This window comes from Stegodyphus dumicola, chromosome X2 (genome assembly GCF_044657685.1).
Source record: "Stegodyphus dumicola isolate Sdum_Otavi_A_Nest chromosome X2, ASM4465768v1".
In the NCBI taxonomy this organism is placed as follows: domain Eukaryota; kingdom Metazoa; phylum Arthropoda; class Arachnida; order Araneae; family Eresidae; genus Stegodyphus; species Stegodyphus dumicola.
In genome coordinates, this window is record NC_140781.1 from 83,018,910 (window position 1) to 83,041,000 (window position 22,091).

The window sequence follows — 22,091 nt, forward strand, 5'->3', positions numbered from 1 at the left end:
GATCCCATGCGCATCATTATCAGGGGTAAGTGGTAACGGATGTAGAAGATGGGAAAGGAAACAAGAGTTTTCTTTCCCATCTTCTACCACTTACGCCTGTTAAGGGAGTTTGAAACATTTATTGGGCATGAATACAAATGGTGTACGACAGCTTGAATGTTACAAGAGATGCTCAAAGTTTGCACCATCAGACGCCAAACATGCCTGACACCAACGGACCATTGATTGCCAGACATGCTCAAACACACTGGGAGTTTCTTTGACAGTAGCAGCTCAATTGATGCAGGGCTGATTTGTCCAAATAGCTATGAACGTCCTGTCCAAAATAAGCAGGCGCTCCTTCATGTTGGAACGATGTGTTGTGCTTCACATTTTCTGGAACATCGTCAAGCAAGCTGGGAAGATCAGGTTGTTTGTGGATGGTAAAAGAAACAGCCCAAATATGCAGGTGCCGAGTAAACCCGCCCGTACTTTAACTTGGAAGTCCTGCCACATACTGTAGGTGTTTTCTTGAACTCGCAAATGCTGATCGTGATAATTTAATATGCCATCCCTGTTGAATGTGGCCTCATCCGTAAACAACACATAAGCTGGGAAAGCAACATCACGAGGACTTTCTTCCAGAAACCACTGTGCGGAAGACACACATTCACGATAGTCATCAGGGATCGGTAACTGATCCCTTTGGAGAAAAAAAGGGGCGGTAGGACTAAGTGTTCAAGACATGCTGAACACTGGCACAAGACATTCTTAATTGAGAGGCAGTGGCACGTATGCTGGTGTTTGAATTACTCTCCACCATATCCAACACACTTTCTTGCCTAATGAACGAGCGAGTCGATTGTGGCCTGTCCTCACTTGTCCTGCCACTTCTTAATGACCTGTAGTCATGCAAATTTTGATGCAGATGTGCACACAAACTATGGTGTGAATGATGGCTGTCCGGGAAGTGTTCTTAAAAATTTTAAATTGAATATTTAGTTATAAAAGATCTAATAAAATTTAGTGATTATTTGAAGTTAATATATTTGTAATCATGTAAACAAGTAAAATACACAAGGAAAGAGGCAAAATCAAGAAATACATAGTTTAGAAATTCATGAATGTAATAAAATTTGATAGGTTTTAACTTGAAATAAATCATAAACATGATTAATATAAGCATTGTACTAAAACTGTGCTGATAATTGTAGCAATGTGTATAAAATTGGAGATGTAAGACATGGTTTTTTGATAAGTTTGAAAATATTTTACTGTACAGGAATTTTATTATTTGTATTTATTTTTCCTGAATTTCTTATTTCCCATAACAAATATGCAGTTATTTTTAATTGCTAATTAGTATTTATATAAAAGTGCACAGAGCATTTTGTAGTTCACTAGTAGTTAAAGTAGGATTGATTGTCCACAAATGAAATTCGCCTCTGCCTCTTGCATTGGCTTGACTCCATACTGGCCTGAATTCGGAAGTCGGAAATGAGCAAATATGTTTACATTATGTCTGCAAGTTCTTGCCTTCTCCTGCTCATACTTTTTGGCATTAGTGTACATTGTGGGAAAGTTAATATTCAAGATTTGATATAAAGTTTTTTGCCCATCCCAGATAAGAAAATCTTTCATCATAAGATTAATGTACTACTAATATAAGAAAAGGAGTAAACTGATGTAAACCTTTTTATGTTTAGAAATGAAGTGGCTACTATTCAAAGAATTTCAAAAAATGTTACATATAACTTTAGCAAAAATAGTTATAATAAAATTTGGTCAAAATTTCTTCGATGATAAAATCAAGTTCAGTCTTCTTCTTCTTCAATATCATCATCAGAGTCCCTGAAAAATAATTCATCATCGTTAAACCAATTATTGCCCTGCTCTGCAGCATGCTGAATGTCAACTTCCTCCACCTCTCCAGACCGATGACGGATGTATAAGGTGGTTAAAGGAGGTGGTGTGTAAAAAAATCTGAAAGAAAAGTTCAATTATAAGTTTTAAGTAAACATATTTATACCTACAGAGAGAAAGTTTATAGTTTAAATAACACTATTAAGATTTATTAGTTCACTGTCAACAAGGATTTTGAATGGGAAATGAAATAATGCTTCACAAAGCAGCAAAAACACCATAGACAAAAATTCGTTTGAAAGAGTATTGCCTAAGAGAAAATTGACAGGCACAGAGAGATTAAAATTCATCTATGCATGTGCACCAAAATCAACAACATCAGGGAGCCTGTCACAGCACTATGCTTAATGATTTAATGCCTTAATTTAACATAAAGCTTTTAATTCTTATTCTATTTTGTGTTAGAAATATCTTTAAGTTGCCATTTCAAAACAGGGGAAGGGAATATAAAGTCACATGCAATATACGATTGAATTGAAAGTTAATTTTCATTGGAATATTTTATTTTTAAATTATTATTCAGACTACTCAGGAAAAAAAAAAAAAAAAAAAAAAATGTATTTCAGTGTAAAATTTTCTTAAGCAATGCAGATTCTTTATCATATTTTACGAATTGATGCCTGTCCAAAATATCTAGTAACCGAGCTTTATCAAAAACATTAATATGCAACATAATAATAGTGCTAGCCACAAAATAATAAATACCTCCTCCTGGCGAACACAAAATAACATCTAACAGAAGCAGTTCCAAATTTGTACCTACCTTGAAACCTAAATCCTATTCTGAAACAGTTAACAACATGAACCCCAATAAAAATTTCATAAAATACTTTTGCATAATGTGGGAGCTCAAAAGCATCTTTAGAGGGACTAAATTATCCTACTTAACATTTTTTTATTGTAACAACTTTCTACTTTCAGGGCTGATGCCCAGTCAGGATAGTGGTTAATGATGCTGTCTACCATATCGAAAGACCCAGGCTCAAATCCCTGAGAAGGCTTGGATGTTTGTAACTATATAGTGTCTGTGCAACATGGCGGCACTCTAAATGTGTACAGAGCCAAAAGTCACTCAAGAGGTTGGTGTCAGGATGAGGGATGGCCGATCCTTGCAGCCCCCGGGATACTCTTAATCAAAATTGGGGAAGAAAATGAGCAAAGTCGTACTGTCACTGGTATGGTGCTCAAGGTTCTTGCCAATGACAAGTGCAATCTTGTATTCCTTTGTAGATAAATTTCATGGGCTTGTTCTGTTGTTACTGTCAGACAAGTGAGGTAAGTCACAACACGCTTTCAGTTCTGAAATCCCGAAATAGAAAATGTACTTTGATTCCTAAACTTTGAAAAACTGATTATATTTCAGAATAATATTTAAATCTATGTGTTAGTTTGATTTTACCCCTCACACTTCACTAGCCCAGAGATAAAAACTGGATTTATTGCCATGTTTTCCTGAAACCAAGCAGTAAAGGACATGGTTAGTGTTTGGAAGCATGACCACTAAGATTTCCTGCAGGTTTTAAACTTCTTAGTACTCTCCATTATATTTTTATATTTTTATCAGTAATAATAAAAATTGCATTTATTTCTGGAAATATATAGCGCATAAATTTTAAATTAAAGTCTAAAATAGAAATTACATTGGAAATATGAAAATAATGATAACATTTTATAAAATATTTCAGTATCAAAATGAATAATTATGAAATGAAAAAAAGTTTCTGTAAACTCAAAAGGTCTTATGTGAAGCGTACTGCAAAACAAAAACATGAAAACAGCTGAAAATAATTCTCAAATTTAAGATTTGTGCAATGTAATTTACTAGCATTTAAAACTCACTGACTGACAAGGCCGTATATGTATAAATATAGAGTCTAAAATATTTTTTTTGTGTCTGTAAGAACATATATATACATGCATCTTGGAATACACTCCTCAAAAAAGAAATTGCAACACGGAGAAAGTATGCTTGTAGCATCATGCAAATTGCTTGATCGAGAGTTGCGAGATGGATATACAAATGAATAAAAAAACAGACACATAGAATCATTATAAATCAATTTATTCCATATGTAATATGCCCACCTAGGATAGCGATACAGGCTTCTATCCGGCGAGGCCTGCTGTCAATGACTTTATTGATGGTTGCCTGAGGTAGCCTTTGCCAAGCCACATCCACTGCTGTAAGCATATCATCCAGGGTTTGCGGCCTTGGTCCTCGGTTAATATCGTGCTCAATGACATTGCAGAGATATTCGATGGGATTCAGATCTGGAGAGGCTGCCGGCCAGGTTTGGATGTCAAATCCGGTCAGACTGTTATGAGTATGACGTGTAACATGCAGCTTGGCATTGTCTTGCTGGAATACCATTTTGGATGCACACTGCAACCACGCAGAACAACAGGCTCCACAACTCTCATGACACAGTGGTCCGCTGTCAAACTGCCGTTAATGTGTACCAGTGGCATTTTGTGATCAAACACTATGCCTTCTGTGATGCTCGGCAAAATTGGCTGTTTCATAGTGTTCTCCAGGTTGCCACCATATTCGTTGATGGCTGTCGTTCCTCCACAGACAAAAACTAGATTCATCTGTGAACAAAATCTGATGCAATTCGATGGTTCATGCACTATGACGCTGACACCACACCATGCATCTAGTCTTGTGCTCAGCAGTTAATGGTCTCTGTGGCTTGTACCCATGAATGTAAGTGTACTTCATGCAGTCTGTACCGTATAATTTGGGTGGACGCAGATCCACCTGCCCTTGGAGGCAACCAGCTTCTGATGTCACGTGATTTAGAGAAAGGGTCTCCATTAGTTGAACGCCGAATGTGCCTGTCTTTGCTCTCTGATGTGAACCTGTGCACTCTACTTCCTCTTCGACGTCCACGTGCACTGACCTGAATCCATCGTGTGACACAGCATTGGATGGTACATATGTTGTGCCTAACACAAGTGGTTATTGTGCGCAGTGACAAACCAAGTTCATGGAGTTCGATAATACGGTCACGTTCCTCGGTTGTTAACTGATGGTATTGAACTCGCCGACATCTCAGTGGAATTTTCCACTTTTCTTCTAAAGTCTCCAATACTTCATAAACCCTCAGATGCTGTTTACGAGAAGCGAAAGTGGCTGATCTTTTAACGCGTGCATATGCATACCACATGATCCAATGTGTGCACAACTTTTATCATTTGCATAAACACCTCACAACTCTCGCTCCTGTAATTTGCATGATGCTACGTGCATTCTTGGTATTGCTGTTTCACTTTTGAGGAGTGTATGTCCAAAAAGCTAAAGGTGCATAAATCCAGGTATAAAGTACCTGGGGCATTTTGGCATTAAAATCAGGAAAATACCTTTTTATCTTGGCAGTTTTCAGAAATTTGGGCTTTCTTTGTGAAACTCCATGCCAGTCAGAGGTTTAAGGTAGGACTGATTCTTCACCAATAAATTTCACTTGCACCCTGGGCATTAGCTTCACTGTATACTGGTTTGGATTCAAAAGTCACCCAAAGTGAATGGACTGGCATATATTGTGTCTACAACAACTTACCTTCTTCTCCTATTCATATTCTTTACTGTGTGTCTGTGCAATATGAAAAGAATAAGATTGAGAACTTTAAAAAAGTTTGTCAGTCTCAAAATGATGCCCCAGGGGGTGTTGATTGTACTGAGAGAGATCTGTACTTTGACAGTCATAGCGCCGCAGGTATAAAATACCCAAGCCTACTTACTATCCAAAAGGGCAGTGTATGCTCTCCCAGAGGGTAGTAGCATTAGCGGTTTAAGTGAGTAGCAGGACAACCAGTCTTCTGTTACTCATTTCATAGGCTAAATATCCTGCATTGGCGGAGAAATTCTAATTACTCTAGTGGTTCGGTTTGAAAGGTGTTACAAATTTTGATCTGTCGTCCCTGGGAAAGGGGTGCCCAGAATGGTACGATGTAGATGAGTTTGTGCAATTATTTCTCAACAGGGAACTTGCGAGACCACTGCCTCGCCTAATACAGAGAGCCAAACCACAAGTTAGCATCCTCATTTGCATTTATTTGCCAAAGTGGCTTATCATATTTTATTTAATCCCAGCCTGGAAAATCTTTTGAGCTAATATAAGAAAGGAATAAAATTTATGTAAAGTTTTTTTTTTTTATATTTAGTAATATAGTGCATGCTATTCAAAGAATGTTTAAGAAAAATATGAAATAATATATTAAGCATAAAGTATTATAATAAAACACATGTCTGATGGTTGTACAAGCTCATAAATGGTAATATCTAATTTCTGTTCTTGCAAGAGAAATATACTACTATTCTATAAACAAACACCATTTATTTTCTTTTCCTCATTTAAGAATAATTTAACTTTTTAAAATTCATACTTATTGTGAACCTAGTAGTAGCCAAGTGCTAAGATCACTAAACACTGTGTTTTATTATAATACTTTATGCTTAATATGAAATAATATATTAAGCATAAAGTATTATAATAAAATACATGTCTGATGGTTGTAGAAGCTCATAAATGGTAAAATCTAATTTCTGTTCTTGCAAGAGAAATATACTACTATTCTATAAACAAACACCATTTATTTTCTTTTCCTCATTTAAGAATAATTTAACTTTTTAAAATTCATACTTATTGTGAACCTAGTAGCAGCCAAGTGCTAAGATCACTAAACAGTAATTTCAGCTGGGGCTATATCCTGGCGAATGTGCTAGCTGCATGGGAATTTTCACTGTGTTTCCAGTGCATATTGTGAATATGAAACAGTTCCCTTTACAAGTTTTCCACAAAAGCATCCTTCTCCACTAAGGTAAATAGTCCTTGTGTGCTTTGCCTTAATCACTTGGCCTAGTGAATCATTATGAAACTTGTAATTTTTGGATCCTAGCAACACAAGTTATTAATTATGTAAGTATCCCCAGCTATTAGAATGTTTTGCTGCATAATAATTTTCTTTGAACTATTCCCAATATGCACTGGAAAAAAACGAGAAACGAATAGCTGCAGATGGTTACTGAAATTAAACAGGTGTTTTTTTATTAACCAAAAAAAAAAAAAAAAAAAAAAATCTTTGATAGTCGTCCACGGGCTCAAGTAACATTACAAATTTACAACTGAGGATATTGCATGTATTTGGGAAGAAAGAATTACTTAATTTTGCACCCACTGAAGGATTAATATCTAGTTGCAAGGACAGGAGTATTGTTTGCTGTGGGGTTTACTAATGGTTTACATTATTTTGCAAGAACTGAACATGATGCATCGTGCATAGTTCTCTAGGTTCCTTCTGATTTGATGGGGATATTTTTTTTTTCAGTCTTTAATTCATACCATTAATTCCCAGTTGGATGTAGGTTTAATGAGTGAGAAGGCTATGGCAGAAAAATCTATTTTATTTAAACCAGCATGTCTGTTTTGCTGAATGCTTGAGATATTATCTTGTTAATGAAGCAATTTTAGTGACATAATTTGTCTGCCCATGGTAAGTGTGTTCTTCAAGATATCCACATCTTTGGTTGTGATACCATCTATAGAAGAAACTTGGTTCCACAGCATACCAAGAAAAAAATTCTACAACATAAGACTGCTGTCTCTAATTTTAACAATTTTCCTTGTGTATTTTGAATTCTATGCCTGGGCTTCAGGTTGGCAAGGAATTTGTTTCCCATTAATTCCAAATAAATTAATTTTTGTTTCTTTGCTCCAGAGTATATATCTTTGCAATATCTTTGATTTGTCTAGTCATTTCTGATATGATACAATTTGGTAAAATGCATACATGTTTGATATGCATTCCTTTAAGAAATAGAACATCCATGAACTTCACGATTACACCTTTTTATTCTCTAATGGACATCAAATTGTTCATTTACTTAAAGTAAGACCAGTTTCAATTTAAAACTATTTGCAAAACAATTATGGTTTGCCTTTATATTTTCAGAAAAGCACTTTTTACTGTCTTAAGTCATTTTAGAAGGCAAAATAAGGTAGAGATATTCTGGTTCTATGTTAGCCACATGTTCAGGCATATTCTTTGCATTAATTACTGTAAGAGCTTTTTTGGGTGCAAAATGCAAGCAATTGACAGGCCTTTTTCTGATTTCTAATCCATTACTGTGCATCATTAAATTTGAAAACCAAAGTAATTTAGAAACCTCTGCCTATTGAAATCTTCCTCGACACTACTTATGCATCTAAACCAAAAATAAACTATATATAATCTATTAAAATACAAAAAATAATACTTAAAAAACTATTTAAACTTTTCTAAAAAAAATTTGGTTTTCCTAAATTTAATCAACATTTAATCAATATTTTGATTCATAGCCAATTTGCTTACTAAATTTGTCAAAATTCCTTTAATTTAAATTTCTTTTTTAAGTAATTCACTACATTTGGTTTTACTTTTGATTTTGAATATTACTATACCCATACCTATATGGATGATGAAGCAGGAATTGTATAATTGAAGAGTTAGGTTTGTAGGCAACTTCCCCTTGATAAGATCTGTCTCCTGCCTGCTCAACAATTATTCACTTATGTAAATTAATTTAGTCTTAACAAATTAAAAAAAATTGGGGGGGGGGGAATAATTTTTTGGAATATTATATATTTATCCCTGATTTTATATACTGACACTTAATTTACATATGCTCTCAGAATTTAAATGATATTGTAAATTTATCAATAATTAACCTTTTATTTGTACGCAATTAAAATTTCATAATTTAAAATTTTCATTTAAATTAGCTTTATACAAATAAAGTTCAAATTTCATTCCTTGCAGCAGTGCGCAAGAGAATTATTTAAATTTAATGTTACTCTTTTATTTATATATGTATGTATATATACACATGTCTGTTTAATCAGTTCATGATAAATTGGCTTAGGGATTCACTCAGCCATCAGTGTAGAAATTAGGATCACAAATTAATCATGTAAAACAAAACTTTCTGTTAAAAATGCGAAATGGAGAAGACAACATTACGGCAATAACAGCAGATTTTATGCTATTAAGAAGTTGTTTTTATTCATAACAGTAATTTATTTAATTGTATGTAATCTGGAATATAAGAATAGTGTTAATTTTTTCATTAAAAGTAAATTATTCAGTAATAAAGGTAAACTAGGTGTACAGCCATGAATCTTCTGCTTCACATTTATAGCTATTGAGATACTTTTTGAGACATTTTGGGATCCATCCACAAGTAGTTTTCTTTCTAAAAATATATTATAAAATTTGCATTGGAAGCATATATAAATCTATATAAAATTAAAAAGAATGGGAGTTGGCAACAAAAAAAGAGTAGGAAAAAGTGCAGAAGCTAAAAAAGAAAACAGAAACCATAAGTCTGGAATACAATTATTCTAAAGCTGCATTAAAAACTGCATTTTCCATAGCATGAATGTTGTTACTGTGTGTCATTTAGAAGATAAGTTAAATTTTTATAATATTTAATGACAAATAAGTCACCTAAATAGATTTAAGAAATTTCTGAATAGAGTCATAGTCAAATGCTTTAAATTAAGGGCATTTGACTCTATTCAAAATTTGAACAAAACATTAATTTTGATTTTGTTTAGAAAGAAACCACATATTGAAAGCTAAAATTTGGTTGTAAAGCTTGTTTAAGATATTTGTTTGTTTTAGCTATATATATACTCATAAATGAGTAATCATTTTTATGCTCAAGCTAATTGGTCCAAGGCTAATATTGAGTAAGATAGTTTTTCTTTCTTAAGATAGCCCACCAGCGGCCGAGCGGTAAAGTTGATGAACACTGGTAGTTCGGTCCGAGGTTCGAATCCCGCTAACGGGCTGGCTGCATGGGAGTTTTCGTGGTTTTCCCCATGTGTAACATGTATACGAGCCAGTTTCCCTTAGAAAGTCCTCCACGAAGGCATCCCTACCCTTAGGCAGATAGCCCTCGAGGCTTTGCCATAATTACACACACACACTTTCTTAAGATATTAATTATAATTTTTCAAAACTGCTGTTCAAAGTCTTATAACTAACAGTTTGTATTTAGGAATATTTGTTTCTTTATTTCACTCTGGGTATGAAATGTTCAAAATGATTAGAAAATTATCAAAACAGAAACAGTTTGATATAAATATTCTGTTTTAAAGCTTACTAAAATTATTCTGCTTAAAGGATCCTAATAAATAAATATTTCTGGGTTATTCAGCTAGGAAGTTAAATTATTTTGCAAACTTGTAGATCATTGGTAAAAGGTATAGAATATTATAACAGTCTGATTTCTTTCGATGATTTAAAATTTTATGAAGCATTCTGACCCTTAGTTTAAAGCGATGCAACTCAAATTCTACTTTTGTTGCATAAGGAATGTCACCGTTTTAGAATTACCCAAAATATTATTTAATGTAGTTGTTAAGTTAATTAAAATGGTGAAGAAACTTTCAATTAGTAAGATTAAATTGAATGCTAACTATGCTTAACTTATTACTGTTAGTCTCTTATATAGAATCCATCAGTTTCGTTTCATTTTCTTTAAAACAAGCGTAGAAAATGTTAAATAAGAAACTCGTTTCTTTTGGAGAAATTGACGTCTATATTCGAATTGTAATGAAAAGTAATGTAATGCTGAACATTAATATTTTACCTAGTCTAAAGGTTTTATTTGATTTAAAACCTGCATCTGTTTTACAAAAGAAAAATTTGGGTGAATAATAAAGCTTTTCTGTAGTACAAATTATGTGCGATTCAGAATGAGAATCACAGAATGCGCCAACTAAAAATTTTTAACGTTTTTTGTGAAAATGAAATTAGAAAAACTGCATTCAAGCTATTATAATTTAGCCAAAACCATGTTAAAGTATGAATTAGTTAATTTTATGCTTATATTGAATAAAGCTATTATTAATAAAAATCTTCATTATTTCTGAAACAGATGCAATAAAGTAAAAACCAGTTACATGATTATGAACCACTATGGAAACATGTATTTTCTCAGATCTATCTATTATTAAAATATTAATAGAGTATGTAAATGTAGGACCTACTTCCTCTTGATGAAGATGTAAGAAATTCTGCAGATCCAATACAGGAGAAAAATCACTATACCTATTTCAAATATCTTGAATAAAAGCACACGGAAATCAAGAAATGTATTCATACTGATGGGTAAATCCAAAGACCAATTGGTACTGAAGTAGAATGAGTATAACATTTTTTATTACTGTTGCAGTTTTCCAGGAAAGGAAAGTGTGTCATGTGATATTGTATCATATCGTATCGTATCGTATCGTACCGTACATTCACATTAAAAATCGAAAATCAGGTAGCTAATTAATAATAAAATAAAAGCTAATTCTTTTGTGGGGAGGAAAAGGAATGCCATGGGAGCCATTTTGCTTTTTAAATATTGAGGGACAGCATTGTTTTAACCATAACCGTCCATATAAATGGTGTTATATTTTCTCTCTGCTGTTTATGTCTTTACATAGCATAAGTAGCACATAAGTGTTGTAACGGACGCAAAATATTTTAACCAATCACTGATTATATTTCTTCTATCATTGGCAATGAAAATTATCAAGCAGAAATTGATAATTCGTTATACGGCCATAAGAATTTCACCGGATCCTGGTTTATGGTAATTTTTTTTAAGGCATAAAATACAAATGTTCTCTATCGTGGGCCTAGATGCCTTTGTGTAGGATAGTCTAAGAATAATTGATTTGTATTCAGAATTATACCCAGGAAAAAAAACGAAAACCTCGGAGTAGCTAGCCCATGAGATGTCAATAAATTATAGAAAGAAATAAGAGTTGCTGAGCGATTTTGAGTTTAATCTTCCATATTGTCTTAAATTTGACTAGTTTGAGATTAATTGGATACTACTTGTTTTTAGCATGGTTCCTTTAAAGAGTGGATGGTATGAAACCAAGTTAAGGTTAAGAGACACGCACGTAGAATTCTGCATGTCAGCTTATCAGGTGCATGGCAGGCATGGAGTTCCAGGATCATAAAACAATTCGGGGTATTAATGACAACCACTGGTGCACAAAAAATGAAATCCGTTGCAAATATTCCAGTAGGCTGGCATGTGCTTGTGGTGTATGGGAATATAAGGCTATATATATCACGCTGACAAATAGAGGGTGTTTTAAAAGGTCGTTGTCAAACTTTACATGTTGGTCTGCTATACCATAATAGATAAGATTTACATGGGAATTTGGCTCCGAAAATTACAATGGCGACCGCTAAAAGGCAGTGTTCGCAGGCTTATGGGAGAGTGGGAAATGTGATCATTTTAGGCGAGGACGTTGCAGGAGAAGAATGAATCGGTTTATTAACTCGGGTCTTTATGGACATTTTTTGGAAAGAGTGTTGCCGGATCTGATGGCAACCAGATGTGTCCCAGCAGCTACACGCCGAATCTTGTTTCAGCATGACGGAGTGCCTGCCCATTTTAAGAGCACTGTGCGAGAATACCTCCATAGGGCATACCGTGATCGCGGGATTGGCAGTGGCAGATTAGTCGCATGACCGCTCTGATCCCCCGACCTGAATCCCCTGCATTTCTGCTTATGGGGGTACATGAAGTCTATGGTGTACGAGACGACCGCAACATCAGACATGGATTTCGTCGGCATGATCTTGGAAGTGGAGGGACGTGTCCGTGACACATCTGCTCATTTTGAACGGACCCGCGAATCCATGCGTCTATGTTGTGAAGCATGCCTTGTGACAATTGGAAAGACTTTTGAACATCTTCTGTGACTTAACCATGTTCTTTAATAAAAGTCATATTAACAACCTCTTTCGATATCCTTTCTTTCTTGCTCTTGCGAACATTATCGTCTCGCGGCTACCGTTCGCATTTTCGTACACAAGTTCCTATGTAAATCTTGCTTGTCACGGTGAAACGTCTATCCTAACTTGTTATTTTTAGTTAAAGCCACTTTCCTGTCGCTCTTAATTTCAGCTTACGATTTTCTGCCAGAATGTGTTTTCGAAATCGCGGTTAAATGCAAATGAAGGAAGAGCCGTAGTTAAAGTCGAAGTTCCACTGACTTCGTTAGAGAGCCAGATATTGTATAGCGCACGTTCTCCTTTTGCCTACACTCTCTCTAAGCTATTATTATTCTCGGCCGTATTTCAGGCCCTTGATTAGCGTTTAAGGGACCAACTCCTTTAGCATTTTGATATCTTTTTAGTTAAGCTGTAGGGTTTATATTTATTTTAACTAACATTTATTTTAAGTTTAAGCTGTCTTTCATGTCAAGCCTTTACTTTTCCCTAGAACTGCCAATGCTAGAGTATGTAAATTGTAGTAGAGCGCGCAGTATATTCAAATTTAGCAGAAGTAAGTTGAGTTTTAAATTGAAGGAAAACGAGATTGCAGGTGTGCTTCTTGAATCGCGAACTTGAAGGCGGCTAGGTAGAAATTTAAGAACCGCGCGTTTCGGCCTGTGCGCCTATCTCGGCAGTTTTTGCTGAATCTTCAACTGCTTAATTAGTAAGCTCGCTGAATCTCAGCGGTATTTTAGAACGCGGTTAGGTTAGTTTAAGATCTCAGAGCCTCGTGGATAGTGATCACGCTATAAGGTATTTCTCCCACTTTCCTAGCGTCCTTCGTGGTGTAGTGGTTCTGCACACTGAGCCGGTATTCAGAGGTCCGTGGTTCGATTCCCGGCGAAGGCGGTTGCTAATTTTTCATCTCTTTGGCTTCCAAAATATCCTAATGTCTCTACAGTGGCGCCCGAACTAAAAGGGTTGTGGATGATGATTCTCCACACCCAGGATTTGGCGACTAGGTCCACTAAAACCCTAGTCGCCCTTTAAAAAGGGGAGTATATAAGGTATTTCTCCCACTTTCCTAGCGTCCTTCGTGGTGTAGTGGTTCTGCACACTGAGCCGGTATTCAGAGGTCCGTGGTTCGATTCCCGGCGAAGGCGGTTGCTAATTTTTCATCTCTTTGGCTTCCAAAATATCCTAATGTCTCTACAACGCTATTTTATTCATCCAGTCATTATTGTTCAGTTTTACGTTCTGTTTCAGTTAAACCGCCGGCTCGGCGTAGTCTGTGAGCGTCAAGTGGACGCAGCTATTATTTTAATAGTTGAATAAAAAGGGCTTTAAACCCTTCTTACGTGTCTGTGTAAATTTACGCTTAGTAGCAGTCACTACCACAGTTGCTGACAAGTTGGGGCCACACGATACTGCAAAGCATTAGTTCAGTTTTATTTCTTGGTATTCTTGAGTTCAAGCCCAAGTGGAGGCTTTTATGTACGTCCTGAGAAAGGGTCATCTGTGAACTTTATTTTCAGCAATAAAGAGTAATTAATCCTTCTTGAGTTTCTCTTCTTTGAGCTAAAGCGATTAATCGCTTATCAGTTCTCAAGGTTCCACACGCTTAGCTGTAAATTCTAGATTAGAACATTACAATGGTATGACATACCAGCGTGTTAAGTTAGCCAACGACATTTTGAGACACCCTGTATTTCTGAAAAAATTCCAATTCAAACATTTGAATTTTAAGAGAGCTCAAAATTCTACATCACGAGAAGCAGCGTGAGACAATGCAACAGCGTATGTAAAGCAAACAAAACAGAGTTTTAGGTTCCTAAGTGTGCGATGGCGATATAATAAAAACAACAGATCATTGAAATTATGTGAAATAGCTGGTATTGTCTCATATGCGATCAGAAAGGGGAGAATGATGCTAATCAACGAAGGGGAAAATGAATATGTGTACCAGAGGTTAAAAGAGAAGATATTTTTTTTTAAAGAAAGTTGTTTTTAAGCCTCTGAATATCACTATATCTGGAAAGAAATGAAAAATTTTTTACCTGATATTTTTCGTCTTAATTTCGCAGTCCGTGCATTCAAACTCTCCGAAGAAATTGTGCGTATTTGGTTTGAATAAAGATTTCTCTGATGAAATTAACCTAATGCTTCCACAGCATTGCAGTCGTTCGTATAATATGGCTGCACGAGATTGCTTTCGCAAAATCTTATTTTTCCTTCCGTTAAATACGCAGCCAAACAGAAGTCGAGTGTATATGCGCTTTGTTTGAATCCTGTTGTTTTTAATACAGTATTGGAGCTCAATTTGATGAACACAAAACGTTATGAATCTTCCATATTGTCATAAATTTGACTAGTTTGAGATTAATTGGATACTACTTGTTTTTAGCATGGTTCCTTTAAAGCGTGGATGTGGAACATCAGCCTGGATAGCATGGAGTTTGTGCCAGAAACGCGAACGTCGAAGTATCTACCGGTTATGTAGGAATTAATAATGTTCATGACGTAGCCTGGGAAGCCCAGGGCGGGTAATTTATAGGTGAGAGCATCCAGCAAAACTCTGTCAAAAGCCTTAGCAATGTCTAGAAATAATGCGTGTTCAAGGATTGTTTCCCCTCTGATGTGTTTTGTTTTGGACTATTGAATGGAATGTGATGCAATACTACTGTAGCCAATGCGGTAGTCTAATGGGGCACATCTGGTTCTTTATGACTACACAACTGGTTTTTCGCATTGCCTTGCTGATAGTTTGTGTGTCTGTTCAATTTTTGCCACCTTGTTTACCCCCAGAGATAAAATTGATCTTAGGTGAAAATGGCTTGAAGAAATATACGTAAATTAACAGTTAGCAAGGCCCTCGAATATATGCGGCCATTATGAGAAAATGAATCCAAAAACGATAATGATAAAAAATCAGCAATGATGAATATTTACCTCCAGGTGAAGAAAATATTTCCTCGGATGAAGATACCGTATCTAATTTTCCTGTACAATGTACTAGCAGAAAAAACACTTCTGGGAAGAAAGAACAATGTGTAAATAAAAGTAAAAAGTTATCAGATTCAAATTCAGGTGAAGCGAACTCTGGAACTTTTGTTACGAATGATGGAACGTGATGGGAAATCATCACTTCTGGAAGTTGTATGCATAGAAGAATTGCTGAACGTGATGTTTTCAAAGAAAAGAATGGCCCAAACAGTTATGCAAAGCGAAATATTGAAAATGGCTATGCAATTATAGTTCATGGAGGCTACTTTTAGATGAGGCTATGCTTCGTCATATCAAAAATTGTGCAGAGGAAGAAGCTCATTGGCAACTGGGGAAAAATGAATGGTCAACAGCTTTGACGAACTAGATGCTTTTATATCAATTGTGTATGCTCGAGGTATATACGGTGCAAATAATATAGAGCTTGATAATCTATGATCTGTTGTTTGGGGTCCACCTTTTTTCCGCGATACTATGGCGAGAGATAGACTCAGAGAACTTTTGAAACTTCTGCAATTCGACAAAAACATTACATGGTCTGAACACCTTCAAACAGATAAATTCTGTTTCAGTTCTGAAGTTTGGAAGAAATTTATTGAAAATTCGATAACTTGCTATAAATCAGGAGCATGTATATATATATATATTAATGAACAGCAGTTTTCGTCTAAAGCCTGATGTTATTTCACGCAATATATGCCAAGTAAACCAAATAAATTTGGTATCGAGTTCTGGCTTGCCGCTGATGTTAAAAGTAAATACGTGCTCAATGGTTTTCCATATTTGGATAAAGATGAGGAACGTCCTTAAAACCTACCTTTGTCTGAATACGTCGTTTTGCGTTTGATAGAAACTTTCAAAAATAAAGGAAGAAATATCATTACAGATAATTTTTTCACTACACTAAATCTGTCTCAAATGTTAAAAAATGAAGATTACTAGTTTAACTAGAACGAAGAAACAAAATCGTAAAGAAGTACCTGAATTAGTGAAAAAAGTAATAATGCCATTGTAAGATACATTGTTACTGGAGCATAATGATATAACTTTGACAGTTTATCAGGGTAAAACCAGCAAAAATGTCTTATTATTGAGCTTCCTTCATCCCACTGTTGATATCGACAATAATCGCCTAAAAATGCTTCCAGAAACAATATCATTTTATAACTCAACAAAATTTGGTGTCGACGTTGCCCACCAAATGGCCCGGAAATATTCTGTGAAGGGAGGGTCAAGGATGTGGCCAGTTCATGAAACCCCTGTACCTAACCAGAGAGTGTTGATGTTCATTCTTCACTTCCAAAGTCACAATTAGTTCTTGAATTTTCTCAATGATCATCCTGTGTGTGGGTGAAGAGACGGCTCTGAGTAGACTACACAGAGGAAGAGCCCCAAAACCCCAGTCAAACATTGCATACACCCACCTGAAACCCGTATCCATCTTGTGTGCACAGATAAGAATTTGGAATATATACAGAATTCTCTCAAAGACAGCCATTATCATTTCCAGTCGATGTTTATCTTCTTTAGAAGTAGTTATCATGAGAAGATTTCAGGCCACAGTTGCGCACTGTAGACGGTTTAGTAATAAAAGCAGGTCAGGGCTGGTGCCAAAAGCTGTGCTACCTGTAAAGTTGCACCAGACGGTAGAATTTACAGGTGGCAAACCTTTTACAATTTTTGGAAGAAACCGGGTGCCAGAATTTAGAATTTGCAGAGCTTGCACCAGGCAGCAAAAAGCCTAGCACCGGCTCTGATGCATTCTCATTGCTTCCTGGGGGCGGGGGGAGGGAGGCGTGTTCCATGAAAACAAAACGCTAACGCTAGACCAAGGCAACCAACGGATCATGTTGGGGATACAGGTATCAGTTGCAAATAATATGCTCCCGGAAAATTAAGCAGAGGGATAGTTTGAATTCTGACATATAAACACTTTTAAACTGTGTACCAATTATTAGCGCCTCCCAGTATCACTTGGAGTTTCATGCAGCCTCTTATGGGCCTAAAGTAGCATACAATACCCATTGATCAGAGGGGTACCACTCACATTTTCGAATCGTTGATTTAATGTATTTGGGGTTGAAAGTGCAGAATCAAGCTTAGAAAATATTCAATGCTAACAAAGCAGATGTACAAGGCGTACCTTGTGCTTACAACTCAGCCAACACTTATGGCGAGCTAACTTGAATAACAGTAAGTTCAAATTTAAAATAAGCAAGTAGTTAAAGGCTAAACAATTCAATTTAACACAAAGTTTTCTTGCAATCCAACCAGCATAACTATTCAAATACCGGCAATTATAATGGAAGACTGAAGTCTACAATTCTTATCTGAGTTAACAGCAACTTAACGGGACCTCGGGAGTCAGAACGCGCTCTGTTTTTATAATCTTAAAACCTCAGTTTAAATACACGCAAGCTAATTTGCATTCTGCCGTGGAAACCGAAAGAAGGGACAGTAAAGTTTAAACCATAATAACCGGTTAATTAACATAATATAATGCCACACATGTATTCTGGAAAACAAATGAAGTTCAACATATTAATTAACACATATGCGTAAAACTGTTGTTTGATTTTGTTGGTCAGGTTAGGGAATGATTGTTGTATGAAATTGTAATTTAGTCATTAATCCTGGGTTATGTTTGTTTTCTCAGAAATGCTAGTCTTTTGACAAGTAGGCATTCGTATGAAGTAATCACTTTGAGAGCATTCCCTATCTGTTAAGATAATTTACCTAAGACTACAGCAAGAAAGCATTTTTTTTTTTTTTTACATTACAGCATCAGATTATGTCAACGAATTATTTCTTTTTCAGTGCATTATCTGGTTAAAATATGTATAAAGTATAGAGGATTAAAAATACCTTTTTCCATATATTCCCATTATTTGAATGCATCCTGATTTCCTAGAACAGATGTAGTAAACTTATTTTTTCTCTCAGTAGTTCGAAAACTACTTATGGTTTCTTTTCAAATGCTGTCAATAAAATGATGATATCTTATTTTTCAAAGTTCATTTTCTGTCTTATGAAGTTTTCTGCTTTGTATTAAGAATTCAAAATTAGGATGTAACCTGTTTTGAAACATCTCTTTTAGTGCTGCAGTAGTGGTGGTTTTTCATTTCTTTATCCGATGAGGACTTCTTTGCATGCCTCTAGCTTTTCAGCTTTAGAAATCCCGAGAAAGCGCCTGGAGACTATGTTGGCATGATGCGGTGAGTGTTTTAATGCTGTTCCCCATTATCTAGTGATTCAAAAAAAAAAAAAAAAAAAAAGATAAATTTTTCCAAATTACCAATTTACATAGGAATACATGTGTTATTAATAAATTGAAGTTGATAATTTCAAATTATTTGCTAGCTATTTATTATTTATTCATTTTACTTTTTTGGAATTGAATCCTTTTTGTCTGTTGGATGCCTGAAATTCAGAGGCCCATCTAACAATCTGGCAAGTACAGTGAATAATACGAAGGTGAAGAAATATAAGTTTTTATAGCCAATTTATTCATTCCATTTGCAAATAATTCTTTAAATAATTTAAATATCAACCTAATATTGAACTGCTTGTTCTAATTGAAATGATGTTGAAAATAGTGTGAGATGCATGAACTTAGCAGTAATGAGTGAAAACTGACAGTTGGTTAATGTAATCAAAATAATAATAATCATTATAATTTTTTTGTCCAAATCAATTAAGTTCTATTTATCGAGAGTTGACATCATTTGATATATGCCAACTGTAGTTAATTATTTCAGTAATTATACAGGGTGTCCCGTAAATCTTGCGACAATCTTCTGGGGAAAGGTGGGACTCATCATAAGGATTAAAAATGACATAGGATCCCATGCGCATCATTGTCATGGGTAAGTGGTAACGGATGTAGAAGATGGGAAAGGAAACAAGAGTTTTCTATCCCATCTTCTACCACGTACGCCTGTTAAGGGAGTTTGAAACATTTATTGGGCATGAATACAAATGGTGTACGACAGCTTGAATGTTACAAGAGATGCTCAAAGTTTGCACCATCAGACGCCTAACATGCCTGACACCAACGGACCATTGAGTGCCAGACATGCTCAAACACACTGGGAGTTTCTTTGACAGTAGCAGCTCAATTGATGCAGGGCTGATTTGTCCAAATAGCTATGAACGTCCTGTCCAAAATGAGCAGGCACCCCATCATGTTGGAATGCTAAAAGAAACAGCCCAAATATGCAGGCGCTGAGTAAACCCACCCGTACTTTAACTTGGAAGTCCTGCCACACACTGTAGGTGTTTTCTTGAACTCGCAAATGCTGATCGTGATAATTTAATATGCCATCCCTGTTGAATGTGGCCTCATCCGTAAACAACACATAAGCTGGGAAAGCAACATCATGAGGACTTTCTTCCAGAAACCACTGTGCGGAAGACACACGTTCACGATAGTCATCAGGGATCGGTAACTGATCCCTTTGGAGACAAAAAGGGGCGGTAGGACAAAGTGTTCAAGACATGCTGAACACTGGCACAAGACATTCTTAATTGAGAGGCAGTGGCACGTATGCTGGTCTTTGAATTACTCTCCACCATATCCAACACACTTTCTTGCCTAATGACCGAGCGAGTCGATTGTGGCCTGTCCTCACTTGTCTTGCCACTTCTTAATGACCCATAGTCATGCAAATTTTGATGCAGATGTGCACACAAACTATGGTGTGGATGATGGCTGTCCGGGAAGTGTTCTTAAAAATTTTAAGTTGAATATTTAGTTATAAAAGATCTAATAAAATTTAGTGAATATTTGAAGGTTATGTATTTGTAATCATGTAAACAAATAAAATACACAAGGAAAGAGGCAAAATCAAGAAATACATAGTTTAGAAATTCATGAATGTAATAAAATTTGATAGGTTTTAACTTGAAATAAATCATAAACATGATTAAAATAAGCATTGTACTAAAACTGTGCTGATAATTGTAGCAATGTGTATAAAATTGGAGATGTAAGACATGGTCTTTTGATAAGCTGGGAAATATTTTACTGTACAGGAATTTTATTATTTGTATTTATTTTTCCTGCATTTCATATTTCCCATAACAAATCTGCAGTTATTATTAATTGCTAATTAGTATTTATATAAAAGTGCACAGAGCTTTTTGTAGTTCACTAGTAGTTAAAGTAGGATTGATTGTCCACAAATGAACGTCGCCTCTGCCTCTTGCATTGGCTTGACTCCATACTGGCCTGAATTCGGAAGTCTGAAATAAGCAAATATGTCTACGTTATGTCTGCCAGTTCTTGCCTTCTCCTGCTCATACTTTTTGGCGTGAGTGTACATTGTGAGAAAGTTAATATTCAGGATTTGATATAAAGTTTTTTGCCCATCCCAGATAAGAAAATCTTTCATCATAAGATTAATGTACTACTAATATAAGAAAAGGAGTAAACTGATGTAAACCTTTTTATGTTTAGAAATGTAGTGGTCACTATTCAAAGAATTTCAAAAAATGTTACATATAACTTTAGCAAAAATGTTTATAATAAAATTTGGTCAAAAATATTACATATAACTTTAGCCAAAATGCATCATTGATTATTATAAAAGTTCTTTGATGATAAAATCAAGTTAAATCTTCTTCTTCTTCAATATCATCATCAGAGTCCCTGAAAAATAACTCATCATCATTAAACCAATCATTGCCCTGCTCTGCAGCATATTGAATGTCAACTTCCTCTACTCTCCAGACCGATGACAGATGTATAAGGTGGTTAAAGGAGGTGGTGTGTAAAAAAATCTGAAAGAAAAGTTCAATAATAAATTTTAAGTAAACATATTTATACTTACAGAGAGAAAGTTTATAGTTTAAATAACACTATTAAGATTTATTAGTTCACTGTAAGGAAAGATTTTGAATGGGAAATGAAATAATACTTTACAAAGCATAAAAACACCATAGACAAAAATTCGTTTGAAAGGGTATTGCCTAAGAGAAAATTGACAGGCACAGAGAGATTAAAATTCATCTATGCATGTGCACCAAAATCAACAACATCAAGGAGCCTGTCACAGCACTATGCTTAATGATTTAAAGCCTTAATTTAACATAAAGCTTTTAATTCTTATTTTATTTTGTGTTAGAAATATCTTTAAGTTGCCATTGCCATTTCAAAACAGGAGAAGGTAATAAAAAGTCACATGCAATAACCGATTGAATGGAAACTTAATTTTCATTGGAATATTTTATTTTTAAATTATTATTCAGACTACTCAGGAAATCAAAAAAAAAAAAAAAAAATGTATTTCAGTGTAAAATTTTCTTAAGCAATGCAGATTCTTTATCATATTTTACGAATTGATGCCTGCCAAAAATATTCAGAAACCGAGCTTCATCAAAACCATTAATATGCAACATAATAATAGTGCTAG

The 22,091-nt window shown here is 35.1% G+C and overlaps 1 protein-coding gene and 1 long non-coding RNA gene across 7 annotated transcripts in view; one reads left to right on the forward strand and one right to left on the reverse strand.

The window, feature by feature from the left end:
- LOC146992797 (uncharacterized) overlaps positions 1-22,091 on the forward strand; it is a 170,910-nt gene that overhangs the window by 130,872 nt on the left and 17,947 nt on the right. For all 6 annotated transcript variants that reach the window (XR_015039085.1, XR_015039086.1, XR_015039084.1 and 3 more), the window contains 2 exons: positions 18,776-18,892; positions 19,070-19,152. This is a non-coding gene — a long non-coding RNA (uncharacterized LOC146992797). The remainder of the gene's footprint in view (positions 1-18,775; positions 18,893-19,069; positions 19,153-22,091) is intronic.
- On the reverse strand, positions 1,659-11,225 carry LOC146992799 (uncharacterized). The gene is made up of 2 exons (XM_085809496.1): positions 10,938-11,225; positions 1,659-1,962 (listed from the first exon to the last, which is right to left on the reverse strand). The coding sequence occupies exons 1-2, from the start codon at positions 11,102-11,104 to the stop codon at positions 1,794-1,796; spliced, it is 336 nt and encodes a 111-aa protein (XP_085665622.1). The 5' UTR covers positions 11,105-11,225; the 3' UTR covers positions 1,659-1,793.